The following is an 18,440-nucleotide window of genomic DNA, read 5'->3' as shown; positions in this document are numbered from 1 at the left end:
GAACTTTTGACAGTATTCTCCAAGTTGACAGTATTCTCCAAGTATGATTTTCAACTACATATATGCTTAATTGTAATGACATTCATACACTAGCTTGCTCATCAGAATGCCAAAGTACTTTGTAAAATATTTTACTAACATAAAATTATGTTTTATTGTAGCATTTCTGTCATTTACTAAAAAAAGTTATGAATCAAACAAACCTTATTTCAGATTAAGGAATAATTAAAAATTATTCCTTAATCTGGAATAAGATCAATTTGGCAAACTTTCCTGACAAATTCATGTTACTATCCATGTGGCCTTCTGACAATTACCAGACCAATCTTATACCACTTAGAAAACAATCTGTTCAGGTGTGACAACTCCCCTAGATGCTTCCCCAGATGCTAGTTTGGAATTCTGAGCCAGTCTCAGGCACCTCAGGAAGGGATACAGCCGAAGGCTATAAGCCAAGAGCGAAGGGACTGAGCACAGGGAGCAACCAGACAAGTAGCCGGCTGAGCTAGAGACAGTAGAGGCACAGCTGAAGCTGGGAAGCCCAGAGACTTCGAATGGAGAGGGCATACAGCTGCAGCTGGTCAGTGGAGATGAAGAAGACCTGGCTCCTCCTCCTCCAGATTCAAGAGCACGTAGGGCTGAGAGGAGGCAGGCACAAAGATCATCAGCAAAGAGGCAGCCTCGTCCCTCTTGAGGGGTACACCAGAAAGCAGTTATTTAGTTCAGTAAGTTGAGTGAAACAATGCTGGGAACATGTCCATTCCTTGCTCTGTGTTCTTGCCTGGAACGTCGGATTGTGCCTCTTTAACTGTGGAATTGCCTTTGCCTTCACAGCTTGCCTTTGCCTTGTGGCCTTGCTTTTGCCCTGTGGATTTACCTTTGCCTTAGCCTTGTGGACTCATCTTTGCCTTGTGGACTTGCCTTGTCCTGTGGACTTGTTTTGCCTTGTTGCCTTGGCACATGCCTTTGCCTTGGGGACTTGCCTTTGCCTTGTGGACTAGTGCTGGCTTCTTTTGAGTAGCCTGCTGAGCTCATTGTGGGTGAGCTGGTGCTGGCATACAGAATTGCTGGGGAATACTAATTCAGGCTTGGAAGCCTTAATAAAGACTCCTAACACCATGATGAGTGTGTGTATGTCAGTGGGACAGCACATTAGGACGTGCTCTAGACTTCCCATTTTTCTTAATGTCAGAATGATTTGTCTATATTCCCATTTTGAGATAGAGTATTTGTTTTCCCAGCAGCTAGCACCTCGTCGATTGTCCAGAATTTCTTAAGAATACTGTAAGGTTTGGCCATCGGAAGATATTCCTTCAATGCCCCGAGTGCAGTTCATTTGGTCTTGGGAAGTTATAGATATTTCCTATCATTCATGAGCTCAGTCCTATCTTTTTCATTCTTTAAATTTATTAAAATCCACTTTTTAAAGTCCAAGATATATTTGAATAGGCTCATCATTTTATTACTGTGTTTCTTACTTATCAATTTGTATCAAGTTAAGGATGTCTGATCCTTTTCTGCCTTCTTTCATTATCTGAAATAAATCTAAATGCTATCACAACATCCCACTATTGTCTCTCAGAACTGCTAAAACGTCATTACTTTTTGTTTCTGAACATTATTTACACAGAAAATTATTTTAATATTGCTCCATAATGGAATTCTTTTCTCAAAAGTGCTTGCAGTCATGGCTGATGGTGGAAACAGCAACCCAACTTATATGGAAGACACCAAATGGGGAAGAGACTATACTAGAGAATGTGTAACTTCTGAAGGGAGGGTTTAGTGGGGCTTTTATCAGAAAAGAGTATATTTTATATTTTATTATTCACTGGCTCTTTAAATAGACAAAATAAGTGTCTCAAGTTTGCAGGAAAACAATTACTTCTTGTAATAGAATGTTTAGACTTACTCCTTAGGAATGAAATTAGTCCTTAGTAATAATTTTCAAACCGACAGCTTGCTAGCCCCCTTGCTAGTTAATCTGATTTTGGCAGATAGCTAGATATATCACGGAAACAATTTTAGGTATATCAGAGAACAGCATGAGTCAATACGAATGTCATATTCCTCAGAGTTGAAAATATATATTTTTATGAAGATGTTTTTGCTATATAACACAAACATTACTTTAGGACTTTCCACATAAAGAATCTCTCACTCCATCCAGTGGACTCTTCTTTCAGATAAAAGAGTTATTAGATCAGTGGTATTAAAACAGTTTAACAAATAAAATAATTGATAAGTATTACATCAAACAAACTCAGTCTTATCAATACGTTACTAAAGACCTTGTTTTTATGGCCATAGTTAAAAGGTTGGCTGCTGTTGCTCTAATTTTAAATTTTTTCTAGGTAAAATGTTAACATCTTCAAACATACCTTTTACTGGTCTTGATTTTAAAATACACCAGATAAATATACTATCAAAAATTCTTTAAAAAACCAGTATAATAGTCAATACTATTACATGACAAAATATTTGACAAATCTTTTGGAATCTTTTGACATCTACTACATAGCACATTTGATGGCAACATATTTAATCTAGCTTTTGAAAAGACCATTTTGTACTTCTTTAAATGTAAATTATTAAGCTACATTGGGAGCTGAAAGTGTATTTGTAATTCATTCAAAAAATCACAGATGAACACAGAACTTTGGCTTTTGCCATTAACTCATTCTAAGTTATTCCATGACCTTTATTACAGTAAAATGCTGGTGAAATTTCTACTCCACTGTTCAGAATAAAATAATGGAATAAAATGCAGGAGAATAGCCAAACAAATACTTGCTTCAGTGCATTGTTACATACAGTAATTTTAGAGAAAGAATGCACCTTACGCACAACTTCTCCATCACTCATTAATTAATTTTTCATTCCATCCACTTATTACTATACCTTTCTCCATAACCCTGACTTTGATTTTTCCTGGTGTAACAACTATATCTGGAGGGTTTTTAACATCACAGATATACGTTCCATTGTCCTGAAATTGCATGTTTGCTATAGTGATTGATGCATCTTTTCTGTTAAGGTCTCCAGCCCAGCTGCTTCTGTCATCAAATTGTGTACTCTTCCCAGGATATGCTTTTCCATTGGAATAATAGAAGAACTATAATCAAAAACACAAAAAATATGCTGTATTAAAAACCTGCTTTCCCCTATTTCTTAACTAATCTAACTTTCTTTAAAACTCAACTCATAAAATACATGAATTTCAAACAGTGCAAGATTGACAATGATAATACTCTACTTGAGAGCCTGTAAAGCTGGTTTTAAACCAGTTGAAAGGTCAGAGAAATATTTTACACATAGTATCACAAGAATTTTAAAAGTTTCAGAGTAATTTCAGGAGCTCAGGTATCTTGCTCTGCCTCACTTTCCTCAATTCTGTCCCCCCCCCAAACTACTGAACTGATAAATATTACAATTACATGATGTCCTTCTGGTATTAATTTTTTATTTTCCCATCATATTAAGATAAAAGATAACTAAACAAGCAGGTGAAGTGGATTAAAGCATTTCCTCATCTAAGCAAGGCTTTTGGTGACAACCAATTTGGAGCAAAATACAATTAATATCTTAACCAACATTTCAAGGGAACAATCAGGCTTTTAGTAGTGCAAGGAGTAAGCAAGAACAGCAGGGCTTTTTACTTCTTATAATTTTCTTTTGCAAACAATATCTTACCGAGACAAGAGATGACGATCCCTCGCCTTGGAAACTCCAGGCAACAGAAGCTAAACTGCTGATCACTTCTGTGGAAGTAAAAGTGCATGGAAGCTTTGCTTCAGTCCCATTCTCCACAAGAAAGTCTTGCGGCGTGTATACCTCCACAGCTGAAACCTGGACTATCAAAAACATCATTACAAGAATCAGAATACCAGATCCTTCATAAATATTAACACTATATCAAACATAGGTATGAAGAGTTTAACCAGCCAAACAAAGATTGAAGAATCTATTAAATCAAAGAGATTGAGTAAAAAAAATCCATTTCCGTTCACTTTATCGTATTAAGCCATCATGTTGCTGGTTAGTTTCTGATTTTGTATAAAGTACAGATGCAACATTACAATTTACTGTCATGTGCAGACCATGCTTTTTGTAGATTCTCAAGAGAAACTCAATACAATACATTATTTCAGAATTTGTCATCTTTATTATACAGACATCTAATTTCTTTCCCAGCAAGCCTAATTTACAGACAGAATACAATATTTCATTACTCCCTCTTCTGCTATCCATTTGATATAAGACTAACCACTTGCAATTGTAAATTGCAGAGTGACAAAATGTTTTTCTCTCTACTTATTATATAACTAAGTTTTTTCTAAATAAGTATGCATGCATTTAATGAAGTTGACATACAGTCCTATATAGATGCACTATCTATCCCCTGCCTACTTCTTGATTTAAAATTAATAAAGGACTTAAGATACTGATGGCTTATTTTCCCACTGTTCAATATGTTAGCAACTGTTTTTTCTCTGTCTGGTAAAACATTGAACCTCTATAATTTTTTATCACTGTTCATTGTTGCTGATTTTGAAAGTGTAAACAACTGCACATAAATAGAAAATATGCACTCAAGGACAGAGAAGGACCCTGTATTTAACTTTGCACCATGTAATGGTTCTGTTGATTTAGGGAAATATCTAATTTGACTGGGGGTACTTAATCTTTTGCATGAACTGTAAATATATCTTTCAATCTATACTTTAGTGATATGATAATTATAATATCATGGAATATTAAGTTACAGGCAATCCTTGGTTAACTACTCGTCCAATGACTGTTTGAAGATGCAATGACACTGAACAAATGGTACTTTCATCCAGGCCTCAAAGTTCTGGCCGTAGCAGCATCCCTGCTTAATGACAACAGCAGGGACTGCCAGGATTGCCTTTATGACTGTATCACTCAGAAACAAAAATGCCAATCTCAATTATCATGGTTAAGCAAGGATTACCTGTAAATCATAACAAGCACTGGAAGGAATCTTAAAATATAATTTTGCCCAGCCACCTGCTTATGGTAAGAATCCATTACGATTCCATCCTCAACAGATGGCCATCCAGCTTCTGTTTAAACACCTGTGGCAGAGAATACCATCTCCCAAGTAATTCCATACCACTGTTGAAGAACCATTATTGTTAAGATTTTCTTTTGATAATCAACCAAAATATATTTCCTTGTTAAGTAACCCCACTATTTCTGTTCTGGTTTTCTGCATGACAGCTTGACAGGTATCTGAGGACAGGCATCATGCCATACACAGACCTTTGCAAACTAATCATAGTTAATACCCTCTTCCCATTCCTTATAGCTTTTCCTTCCAGACCCCTTATCATGTTAATTGCTTTCTTCTGACCAAGCTCTATTTTGTTGATGTCCTTTCTAAAATCTGGTGCTTATTACTGGACACAATGTTCTATGTTCAATTTGATCAATACAGAAAAGAAAGAAAAAATGACTTATCTTGTTCTTGGCTACTTTATTTCTATTATTTCTAAGATTACATTTGCTATGAGGTGTGGGGCATGCATAGCTGTTGCATCGTGCTGGTAGCTCAAGTTCAGCTTGTGATGCACAAAGTCACCTAGATAACATAACACTCAAATCCTTTGAGTATCATGCTTTAAATCTGGACTGACAACATTCCAAAATCTACAAAAATAAAATTTCCACTTTTTGAACATAGGTGGAATATTTGTTCTTGTCCAATCAGCTGACCCATCAACTGTCCTTCAGAACAGGTATACAACCATGAGGTTTTTTCAAAACCTATATGCATTCAAATTGAATATTTTGTGATTGGAGAATCCTTGGTTTGCAACACTGTTGATGTTACTTAGTGAAGTAACAGAATGTCTGCAAGCAAACAATCAAGCTCAGAGAGTAACAAGAACTCCACAGTTAAGCCCTGAGCTACATATATTCTATTTTGTGACTACATTTCTATCAAACTTAGTTTAGTCCTTTCTTTTCAATCTGCTTTCATAGCTGGCTGGCAGAACAAACATTTCTAGTTAAAAATGTTGAATATGTGTCTAATGCCATTATACAATGGCAATTTCCAATATTTGCCAAATAAAAATGAATTATAATTAGTGTGATGTATGGTTCTATTCAACTGTGATTCAAAATAGACTTGATCATATTACAGTTTTCTTTCTACAATCCTTTCCTCACCAAGGCATCTTGGTTTTTTGGGAAAACCAAAAACCAAATATGAAATTTAAGAGTCACCTCGTCATCAAATTAAAAACTGTTTTCAACTGTTAAAAAAAAAAAATACTGGAGACCTCAGCGGATATGTACCAAGTTAGATTTAAATTTCTGTATGTTCAATTGTTGTGAGTTAAAGTCCTAGAAAGATCGCCAATGGCCATGGGTCATATACAAGAGATCACACTAAATATGATCCATTGGAAAAGTAAGTAGAAACCCACTCCCATGAAAGAGAGTAAATAAACATTCACTATCAGTGTAAACAGTCACTATAGATAGTGAATCCCCACCCCAGGCTAGAAGGTATCCAACAAATAGCAAATGACAACGACATGTAGTATTGGTGCTCATCATGTGGGTGGATTAAGGCACATGGCACATTGGTTTGATGTTAAAAAGGTATATAGGATTCAGAATCATAAACCAAGTATGCCTAATATTGTCACAATAGAAGTATCAATACTGAACACTGGCATTCTGTAAATCAGCACTCTGAAACAAATACAATGGTATTTTTCTTTCAAAAATTTTAGTCAGCTAGTGACATACTTAGAGATAAAGGTGAAAAAAAAATCCCATGTTCAACAAATGCAGAATGTATTTATGTGTATACCAGTATTAGAAAATCAAACAGGGAAATACATGTGAACATTTCAATGCAACATCTAGCAATCTTTGGGAAGAATCCTCCCATTTTGTCAAACCAGAGATTATAAGAATCAAAGGCTTACTCTTTCTGACTAATAAAGACTTCAATATATAGTTTCAAACTTTAGACGTGGATGTTGATAAGGAGCTACCTAAAATGCTTTGGAGTTTGTTGCTGTTTTACAAGCAATGGTATCCCATGAAATACTGTTTCTGAAATACTGAAGAAAACTTAGTAACAAAGTTAGAAACTGGCAAACAAGTTAATCCTCCTTCTCCAGAAAAATGTTGCAACATCCAAAGATACTTTTTAATGACAAATCCATAGAATCAAAACACCACACACACAACTAGAGAAAGCAATTGTTTCAGCACCCAGTCAACTTCCTCTGAAAAACAATGTAACAAAATGTTTCAATGCAACACTGAGTTTTCTGAAATTAGAGAGATAAAAAAAACAATGTTTACTCTGAAAAACTCCACCCAGGTACTGTGAAGCTTAAGAAAACAACAGATTTCAGAATCATAATTGCAGGATCTTGATATTCTAAAATGCATGTTTTATTTTTGCATGCTCTCAAGAGAGCATTTTAGTTTGAAAAAATGTCACTAAATTTTTCTAACTAGGGAACACCAATGATTAAACTAAAACAAATAGCATGTTAACATTCCAGATTAGTACATAAATTAGGCTTTAGCTTTTTTGTGAACTTCTCTATAAAAATAAGTAGGTTAACATTTGTGATCCAGTTTTTAAGAATCTGAAGTTTAAATCCCCAGAAACCATTAGCTCGCAGCCTCTTTTAAAAACTAATATATTCAGGATGAGTTGGAACAACTCATTTGGCCAGAAGAAATAAGAAAATTACAGCACACCACAGTTGAGCATCCAATTGGGAGAGCTGGCTGACATTATTCTTTTCAGATGATGAAATCATATTTTATGATTACTCTGAAGCAACACCATGATATTCCTCTTTTAACACTGTTGATGTTTCCTGACTTTCATAGTATAATTCATAATGTTCACAACTAATAGATATTACAGGATTCTGCATTAGTTCAAGGCTGTTTCAGATTTTGATCAAAAGCGCAGGCAAATCAACTTAAAATAATATTCCTGATGAAAGTAATTATCAAAACCTGCTTATAACAGGTTGGGACACAGAATCACCACTGATTATTCTAGGTCACCTGCCAATATTTACAGATTTTAATAATGCCAGAACATAGTAAAGAGCAGTGCTTTTTTTGTCATAGAACCCACTGGAATGGAGTTCTGGCACCTTTTTTTGATGGATTTTCCAAGTTTTAAAAGTAATTTTTGAAAATTTGATGTTTGGTCCATGTGGACTTGAATTGCCCTGTTGAGCGTAGCAGGTCAGCAGCAAAATCATTAAAATGGTGCATGCGGGCTGCTTGTGTGTCGAGTCCAATGCATGCGTACTTCGTCCGGCTGCTCGCCTTGTGGCATTGCTCAGCTTGTGATTGGTCGTGTGGTCACGCGCTGAGTGCTTACTGCAGGCAGCAACTGTTATGTTTCATTACCAACTGACGTGTGGGTGGGTGTACAGTGACTGACTACATGCAAAAGGTAAATAAAAGATTAACAAGATGTGAGTTCTGGCATCTTTTTTCTCACAAAAAAAGCACTGGTAAAGAGCAATACTTAATCCCATTGTTTTTTGGAGTTCACATTGCCTAAGCTTTTTAAAAGAGTCAAGGCACACTTGATATTAATCAAATTGGAATAATAAAAGTTTAGTCTAGAAAAAAATGAAATATTAGAGGCAATCAATTTTGATTATCACATTATATTCAATTAATCCAGAGAGTAATAGAAGCCTGACTCAAGCCAGGTAAATAGTTTGGACTAAAACTTCCCTGCCATTAGTCATGTTGATCAGGGCTGATGTTGATAGAAGACCAACACATCTTTAAGATGCATTAAGTTGCTTAGTTTCTAGTTTCACTAAAGAGTGTTTCTTTTGTGGATTTCCTTATAGTAAGAAGGAACTCAGCAGTGTAATAATTGGTATAATTATAGATAAAGCATAGATTAAGCATGGACAGTCTATGGCCACCTCAAATGTTATCAAGTTGCAACTTGCACCATTCCTCAACATTTGACAGGCTTACAAGGACTAATCTAAATTTGAGTTCAACAACATCTACATGGTCACATATTACTTGACACCACTATGAACTGCTGCAATAAGAATTGAAAGATTTTGAAAATATGTTAACTTATTATATTTTGTTTGTTAAAAAATACTCCATACTCCTTTGATCTACTACTGAAAAATTGTGATGTATTCTTAGATTTTAAAAGTCTGATTGAACATGGAAACATTTTAACATTTATTTGTCCTATCTTGATCAGATGTATTTTGTAAGCATCCAGTACCTTACCAACTCAATGACTTGAGAAGTAGAACTTGCCGACTTTGTAATGTAATGCTTTGATTAATAACTCTGCAAGAAGTTGCTATCATGATATTCTCTAAATGGTATGGATGACAACTCCCCAGAGTCTTCCTTGTTGGCCAAAATGACAGTGGTTTATATCTGAATATCTGAACGATAATAGGTTACCTACACCTGAAGTAAGCTGTTTGTAGACAACCATTTGGAGCATTACTTCATTTGTCTATTAATATCTGCCCAGCCCAGTTCAACTTGCAGAACCAATCTGAAAGGAATAACTGTTTTTGCCCCTAGTCAAATTATCATACTAGAAGAGATAGTCAGAAGAAATATGAACACACACTTAATTGTTGCTTCATGGATAATACTTTTTGTCTCAACATGTGTAACAGCAACAGCTAGGTTTATACTTTTGAGAAATCGCTATTATCTAACCAGTTTAATGTAAGACAAAAAGTGAGTCTAGATTTAAGAAAGCATCCAATTGTAAAAAAAAAGTTCTTATTCCTCTAGAACAGTGTATAAATAATCATCCTAAGGTTATTTTCCTGTTAAATTGAAGTTTTTAAAAGAGTGTTTTGTGAAGGCACTCTCAAATCTGACTAATAGCTACCACTGCTTTTATATTAGTTATCTTTTAAAAATATTGGTTTCATGGAAGAAAATAAGATGTTTATTCCATAATTGCAATATGATATGAGAGGAAATATTTTTATGAAATTTAGAAAGAAAAAACCTTTCCATCTTGGAATAAATTGTATCCACCGTGTATCCTCCAATGCTAAACTGAAATGTTGTTTGCCTTTGGTTTACTCTGAAGTGTAGACCATACATATCATGGTTTTGAATATATTGCTAAACAAAAATTAAAAAGACACATTTTAGCTTAGGGTTACAATGGAACCAGTTTCTATTTAAGAGATAAGGTCTCTAAGTAGGTTTTTGAACTGAGCCCTAAGACCACCAGTTCAAAATTCAGATCAGGTTTTAAATACTGAATTAAGTTTTAAAATACTGTAGGTTTTCTGTGCTACTAAAAAAGAAATTGAAAAAATATATAAACAAATGCTAAGCATAAAAGTGGAGAAGAAAATAATATAGTACTTCATATTCTAAAACTAAACTCTCTTTCTGGGAGAGACAAGTCTACTTTGGCATAAAACATGGCATATACAGAAAAGGGAAAAATTCATCCACCTTCACATTTACCTCCGGGGCACAAGGTTACAATAAACCATGACAAAACTTGCATTCGTTTTAACCACTACTAATTTCATTAGAGTTACATTAGTTATTCTTTTTCTTTGATGATCTAATTGTGGAAAAATCTCACTTCTGCTAAATATACAGCACAAATTAACAAGTCTTACAACACATTTTGTAACTACTGTAGTAGAAAGCATGGAACTCGAAAATGAAAAAATATTTTCAACTAATATAATCTTTCCATTATAAAATGACTTTTAAAAAATGCAAGTCATCAGAGTAAAATATTAATAAGTTTCAAACAAATTCTGTATAAAGCACCACAGTGGTTGAATCTTGATATTAGTTTGACTTATAACCACATTATACATGAAAAATAATTTTAGCATCCATACTGAATGATATATGTTACACAATTTTACTATTGCTGTTTGCTGTGTAATTATATAAAGTACATGAAATATGAAATGCTCATTTCATGTAAAATTGTCATGGTAATAAAACTCAGAAGTAGGGAATAATGCCACCTTCATACTGCTAATATTGCTTAAGGCTACAAAAATATTGTCTAACTTGGCACCAGATTGGGAAAGGATGAGTAATGTGTGCGTATCAATTAATTTGTAGAAATATAGCACTCTGCCACAATTAAGAGACAGACTGGATTTATAAAATCATTTTAATGTCCTTTTGCATGTAATACTTTTGCAATCCATCTAAACCAGTGGTTCTCAACCTTTCTAATGCCGCGACCCCATAATACAGTTCCCCATGTTGTGGTGACCCCCAACCACTTATACATCACCGGGTGCCAGGGGTGTGGCCAAAGAAAAGGGGGAAAAAATGGCGGACAGCCTTGTTTGGCGATCCCCGTGAAATGGTCGTTCGACCCCAAATGGGGTCCCGACCCACAGGTTGAGAACCACTGATCTAAACAGATTATGAGAGAGAAATGGGAGCATCAGGATAGAATATTCCCAATTACACTGTTGCCTGCACACAGATTAGCAAACTAGCGACATCAATGATATCATATCATTTAGATAAACCTATTTTCAGTTGAGCAAAATCTTCTCCCTGATAACACACGAATGTTTATCATTTGTTTTCAATGAAAAACTGCTGCAAATATTATAGGAACCAATTCCTAAACTGATGCTCAGGTCTAACCAGTATAAATAATGTGTATGAATTGAGTGATTCTGAGCACAGTCTGGATCTTATCAGGACATCATCAAAGCTTCAGTTAGGACATCTGAGACACATGAATTCAGAATAGTTGGGGTGTGCTTGCTCCCAGTAAGACAAAGTCCAAAGCTATATCAATTTGTTTAATAAGTAAAATAAAGAACTTGAAATTCTAAAAGAGTTTAAAGCATTCATTTATACTTATGCCAATTTGGGGTGATTTATTTTCATTGCGTACTCGTCAAATAACAGTCCTGGAAAGCCAACAACCATATCACTACTATCGGTACAAGCGCTATAATAAGTATGTAACTCCTGCTGCTTATATGTAGTGTATTCATTCAAGAATGTAGCAACTCTTTCTACCTTTGCACACCCGCTTTTCCCCAATCAGAACATCCCCGTTATTTGTGCAATTGAACTGTGTCATAGTAACAAAAAGAACAGGGGACAGAGCATTCAAAACGGGAAACGGGGTGTGTGTTTGTAGGTGCGAGACAGAGAACACCTACTAACATCTATAGTAGGTTCAGTTCTAGATTGTTTTGCAAAGCGATTAAAATGTACACAGGCACCATTATCCTGACACGTAGTACATTTATTTCTCTCCCCTTCATTTACAAGTAAACGAGGCACCCTGTCAATATGTTACTGGGGGGGGGGGTGAGTTGCTTAGAGCTCCTATCCAGCCTCCCCGTCCACCCCACAAAAGCAGCGTTGCCCTCCACTACTTCGCCTTTTGCCCAGCGGTCAGCCTAGTGCTCTCGTTTCCCCTCAAGAACCCCCCCCCAAGCGCAAACTGGCGTCGTCGGATAACTGGTCCTCCACCTCCGGCCCACGCCCGGTCTGGCTAAGAAGGCAGCGGGTCTCCGCGGAGGAAGAAGCCTCTCCTTCCTCCTGCGCTGGCTTCGTTTCCCTCCGCTTCCCCCCGTTCCACGGCGCCCAATACGATACTGAAAACGCGCCTCGACTCACACAGGGACGAAAGGACCGCAAGCAGCAGCGCCCGGAAGGAGGCCGTGGGCGCCGCGCCATGCCGCGAACTGCCGCTCCCCGAAAACGCCGCTAAAGCCGCCGCTGCCAACGCCGCTGCCATTTTCCTGCTTCCATCGCCTTTTCCTCCCATTGTTCCACCCCCACCCATGGTTGGAGAGGGGTGGGAAAGCCGAGGGGAGCTACCGCACGCCCATTGAGTTGTGCCTCTGTCAATCACGCACACCTCCTGAATCCCACGTCTCCTTTTCACGAGGCTCTGCCTCTCGCTTCCCCTGGTGAAAAGCGGTTGGAAATTCCAGCTGCCACTCTCCCTTGCAGGTTTAGTTTATTAGAAAAGCACCGCCCCACCCTCGTTGGGGGCTGAAACGTGATAAGAAGCTATTTAGGCGCTTTTTGTAGTCTTCTCAAATATTGCAGCAGGATTCGCTTTCTGCCCGGGTTTTTTTTTTTAATCTGGCAGTGGCTCAAGTGGAAGTATCCCTAGCATGATCGAGATTTCGTGGCTTTTTATCCGACGGTTGTTTCCTTCTTCGGTAACCCAGTTATTAACCATGTATCTGTCCAGATTGTGGAAGTACACGTTCTCTCCAGCCTAGATAACGCCTCGTTCTGAGATAATTCCTCATATCAAAATGAACAGGGGCTGTTTTTTCTCATTAATTTCAACGCATTCTTAACAGGTTTTGCTTGGTGTTTGACGTCAGATATAGCCATGTGAATAATTTCCTGTTTTCTCCCATTAAAAGGTAAAGTGTAAAAAAAAGCATGCGTAAATATTTCCATTATGACAGGTATTAGAAATTAAGTATTACAGTTTTTGGTGCTGTTGGTTTAAACCAAGTTCTCAAGATGCTACTGTTCATATTTTCCTTGGGAGAAAGTTCTATAATGGGGGTGCTGTCTCTGAGAAGACTCTGCTTGTGGCCACTGTTCTATAAACCAAACCAGGGGGACCATCTGATCTAAATGGATGGTAAACATAGATCAGGGATGTCAATCTCAATTTCATTGAGGGCAGCATCAGCATTGATGTTGCCCTCAGGGGGCCAGGTGGGTGTGGCCAGGGTAGGTGCGGCCTACTGGGTGGGTGTGGATGGAGTGGGTGTGGCCTACTTGGTGGGCGTGGTGGGTGTGGCCTACTTGGTGGGCAGGAGTGGGATAGATCTGAGGGTCTCTGGCAGAAGGGGGTGGGACCAGGGCAAGTGCCAAGGCATGGTCCACTGGAGGAGCCTCACTGTTCCTCTCAGGCCATGCGTGGGGGGGGGGGCTTATGGAGCTAAGACTGAATGTGTTTCAGAATAGATGGCCACCACAAAATTGTACATGGGCTCCTGGCCAGCTAGGGTCAAGGCAAAGGGGGGCGTTCCTTCACTGTTTCCAGGATGGCTTCATGGGCCACATGAAACCAGTTCGTGGGCCGCATCTGGCTCCCGGGCCTTGTGTTTGACATGTCTGATATAGATGATTAGGGCGCTGGAGGCTAAAACATATGACAAATATTTGTGGGAATTGGGTATGTCTAGCTTAGTGAAAAGGACTTGGGGTGGTGACATGATAGCAGTGTTCCAATATTTGATAGGCTGCCACAGAGAAGAAGGGGTCAACCTATTTTCCAAAGCATCAGAAGGCAAATAATAGATGGAAACTAATCAATAAGAAAACCAGCCTAGAACTAAGGACTTGTGAAAACAACTAACCAGTGAAAAGGCTTGCCTTCAGAAGTTGTGGATGCTCCATCACTGGAGGCTTTTAAGTAGAGATTGGATATTCCATTTTCTGGAATGGTATATGTCCCCTGCTTGAGCAGGAGCTTGGACTAAAGACCTCAAAGATCTCTTCCAACTCTTATTCTTTGAGAGAAGTGCTGCCAACCTCTCCCCCTCCCTGTCCCTTCCTGGGCACAGAGAGAAAGAGGGACGGAAGGAGGTGAGGGAAACAGGAAGAAAGTAAGGGAAGGAAGGAAAGAGATGGGAATGAAAAGGAGAGAGGCAGGGAAGAAGGGGAGGGAGGAAGGAAGGAAAGAAAGAGAAGGAAGGAAGGAAAGTAAGAAAGAAAGGAGAGAAGGAAGGGAAAGAGGGAGGAAGGAAGGAGATTGGAATAAGAGGGAGGGAGGGTCTGAGGGAAGTCCTGCCTTGGCACTTGGCTACCAGCAGCCCTGTTGCCCTTTTGCCACCCCCTGGTGGTCTCCCATCCTACTGCTGAGGATGCTTTGGTTACAAAGCCAGGTTTCCTCACATGGAGAGGGAGCGGGCCTCCCTGTGACCCACATACTTTGTCCTCCTGCACCCACCATGAGCAACCTGGCCAAGGAGAGTGAGCACAGCAGCAGCAGCATTGAGGAGGAGGTAAGTGCAGCTGGGCACCCTCGTGGGGAAGTGCAGCTAGGCACCAGATATCATCACCACCTGATGGATCCGTAGCTGGCTGACCGGCCATACTCAGCGTGTGATCCTCAATGGAACCGTATCTACATGGAGGGAAGTGTGTAGTGGGGTGCCCCAGGGCTCTGTTCTAGGCCCAGTGCTCTTCAACATCTTCATTAACGATCTAGATGAGGGGATAGATGGGGAACTCATCAAATTTGCAGATGACACCAAGCTGGCAGGAATAGCTGACACTCCAGAAGACAAGCTTAGGATATAGGAGGATCTGGACAGACTTGAACACTGGGTGCTATCTAACAAAATGAAATTCAATGGTGAAAAAAGTAAGATTCTACATTTAGGCAAGAAAAACCAAATGTACAGGTATAGTATAGGGGGTACCTTGCTCAATAGTAGTAACTGTGAGAAGGCTCTCAAAGTCCTAGTGGACAATCATTTAAATATGAGCCAGCAGTGTGCTGCAGCTGCCAAAAAAGCCAACACAGTGCTAGGCTGCATTAACAGAGGGATAGAATCAAGATCATGTGAAGTATTAATACTACTTTACAATGCCTTGGTAAGGCCACACTTGGAATACTGCATCCAATTTTGGTCACCACGATGTAAAAAAGATGTTGAGACTCTAGAAGAAATACAGAGAAGAGCAACAAAGATGATTAGGGGACTGGAGGCTAAAACATATAAGGAACGGTTGCTGGAATTGGGTATATCTAGTTTAACAAAGAGAAGGATGAGGGGGGACATGATAGCAGTGTTCCAATATCTCAGGGGCTGCCACAAAGAAGAGGGAGTCAAGCTATTTTCCAAAGCACCTGAAGGCAGGACAAGAAGCAACAGGTGGAAACTAAGCAAGGAGAGAAGCAACCTAGAACTAAGGAGAAATTTCCTGACAGAACAATTAATCAGTGGAACAACCTGCTTCCGGAAGTTCTGGATGCTCCAATACTGGAAGTTTTTAAGAAGAAACTGGACAGCCATTTGTCTGAAATGGTGTAGGGTTTCCTGCCTGAGCAGGGGTTGGACTAGATGACCTCCAAGGTCCCTTTCAACTTTACTACTATTACTAATTATTATTAGGCTAGGCAGGGCTGTGAGATCCTGGTGTCGTGGGAGTTCAAGGGCTGGGCTGGGTGCTTGACCTCCACTGCCCAGAGCTCTGGGCAGTCCATGCCACTGTCCAGGGGCCCCTTGCACAGCCTGAGGCTCAGTGAGGCTCTTCCAGTGGACCATGCCCTGGTGCTCGCCCTGGAGCTAGAAATCCACCAGATTTGGAAGGAATCTGAGGGTTGCTTGTATACAATCTACATACAGTCTACAGCCATATATTCTTAGATAATGATGGAAGTACAGAATATTGAAAAGAAAACAGATAAGCACAATATTGAGTGCAAAATACTAAATCCTTTGGATGCATATTCTTCTGTTCTAGTTAATGATGGCTTAAGGAATGTGACACACAAAGTGGGATTTGTAATAGTAGAAAAATAATCATGGATATAAATTACTTAAATGTGCTCTTCCTTCCTTCACTGTATTCTTATTAAAATGATCAAACAAAGATATTCAGCACCTGCCCTTGATTTAAATCTCGCTTTAAGAATTTTGCCATTGCACCCCACAATATACTTTGTAGTATAAATCATCATTTATACTACTCTCAACTTTAGTCAGTTCTGCCATCATGTGGGTCAATCTTTTTTTCAGTTTTGTTCACAATAAAAGTAACCATATGTTGTATGTTTTAATAGCTTGTTTATTGTAAAATTGCAAAAAAATTTAATAAAAAAATAGCTCTCACATTCCTTCTAGATATTCCTGGATTTATTATAGTAATATTCCTAATTTTGACGCCTTATAACAAACATACATAAGAATTTTTCAAATAACTAATTCGATTGCTTATATTTGTAACTTAAAGCTAATCTATTTTAAATTTTTACTGAGTTATTTTGAATACACATAAAAAGAATGCATTTTCCAAATTGCATCAAATAAAAGCAAAACAAAACAAAGCAAACCCTTTTTACAGGCACATGAGGTTTCTTCTATTCTTTCTTCTTTACCTTAGATACTTTCATTAATTCTGAACAAGGAATTTTCCTACTAGGATAGCCCATTATAGTTGTAAATACCTCAGAGATAAGGGTCAAAGAAAAATTATGCCAAAACATTTTTAAGGATTGCAACTATATATCAGATATAAATTTGATTAAAATGAATTTCTCACCCTCAGCAACGTTACGATGGGTGGACTTCAGCTCCCAGAAATCCCCAGCAAAGCCTGTCTGGCTGGGGACTTCTGGGAGTTAAAAGTCTTTCAGCTTAACGCTGACGGATTTGGGAAAACCCTGCGTTAAAGGATGATAGCTGTGAAAAATGTATCGGATTATTTCGGGATCCTCTTCCGCCGTCCTCTTCCCCTAATTTGACATAGAACCCCGTAAATATATCTTTGTTTCTTTCGTATTGTCGCCCAATGCAAAATGTTTTCCAGATTAAAAAAAAACGCCGGAGGTGTGATACCTCCGGGGCTCTCCCAGGGCTTCTTCCGCAGCCTTGTGTGAAGGGCTATTCTGCCATTTGCTGTAACAGAAGCGTATCCATGTTTAATGTACATACGAGTATGCAATATGCGCTATACTTTATCTAAATGGCATTCTGTGCCAAGAACATCTGCCTTTGAATGGGATTACTTATTTTGCTGACTTTAGAAAAGCACACATATTAAAACAAAACAATCACGCGGTTTTCGGTGTGGTCTTTTAGGCAGAAGTAAAGATCAAAATAACAACTAAAATTAGGATCCAGAAGAAGAATAAGAGTGGCTGTATAGACTGGCTCGTTGGTCTAGGGGTATGATTCTCGCTTAGGGTGCGAGAGGTCCCGGGTTCAAATCCCGGACGAGCCCTATTTTTTAATCATTTCTAATAACATACATGGTTATTTTTAAAAACATATATTAATATTTTACAAAAAGCTATGCTTTCGGTTCACTCCAGTACTTTAGAAAACGTAGCAGGATTTATTCTCACCAACTGCAATTGCAATTCATTCGCCAGCGACGCTGCAACGGGAGTCACTATAGACCATTTCCTCTTTTTATTATTGATCGTTCTACAATTCATGCTACAATTTTAAGAAAAAGGAAAAATGAAGCCTATTCCTTTCCTCTTGTTTACTCCGGTGCTTTCCTACACATAAAACCTTTTTAGTATTCAGTATCACAATTTATTATTTTATCAAAAAGGACAGAATGTAAACGCAATCGGTCTTTTCGGCAGTTCGTACAAATGAGAAAATATAAATTAAGCTATGCGGAATTTCAAATGTAGCTCCGGTATCCTGTTAATCCGT

The 18,440-nt window shown here is 38.3% G+C and overlaps 1 protein-coding gene and 1 non-coding gene across 5 annotated transcripts in view; one reads left to right on the top strand and one right to left on the bottom strand.

The window, feature by feature from the left end:
• Positions 1-12,865, bottom strand: part of MPZL1 (myelin protein zero like 1) — a 30,737-nt gene extending 17,872 nt beyond the window's left edge. For 3 of the 4 annotated variants that reach the window (XM_039335667.1, XM_039335663.1, XM_039335666.1), the window contains exons 1-3: positions 12,682-12,865; positions 3,694-3,854; positions 2,902-3,115 (exon numbers count right to left, since the gene is read on the bottom strand). In XM_039335667.1, the coding sequence (XP_039191601.1) occupies positions 2,902-3,115; positions 3,694-3,854; positions 12,682-12,850 (544 nt within the window). In that variant the 5' untranslated portion in view covers positions 12,851-12,865. The remainder of the gene's footprint in view (positions 1-2,901; positions 3,116-3,693; positions 3,855-12,681) is intronic. The other variant, XM_039335665.1, reaches the window with a different exon arrangement.
• Positions 12,866-17,922: 5,057 nt separating this feature from the next.
• On the top strand, positions 17,923-17,994 carry TRNAP-AGG. Its single transcript has one exon. It is a non-coding gene; the product is annotated as a tRNA-Pro (tRNA).
• The last annotated feature ends 446 nt before the right edge of the window (positions 17,995-18,440 follow it).

The sequence above is a fragment of the Crotalus tigris genome, unplaced genomic scaffold (genome assembly GCF_016545835.1).
Source record: "Crotalus tigris isolate CLP2741 ecotype Arizona unplaced genomic scaffold, ASM1654583v1 scf7180000017646.2482762, whole genome shotgun sequence".
Lineage (NCBI taxonomy): Eukaryota > Metazoa > Chordata > Lepidosauria > Squamata > Viperidae > Crotalus > Crotalus tigris.
Note: the sequence above shows the minus strand (reverse complement) of the source record. Positions and strands in the feature narration are given on the sequence as shown.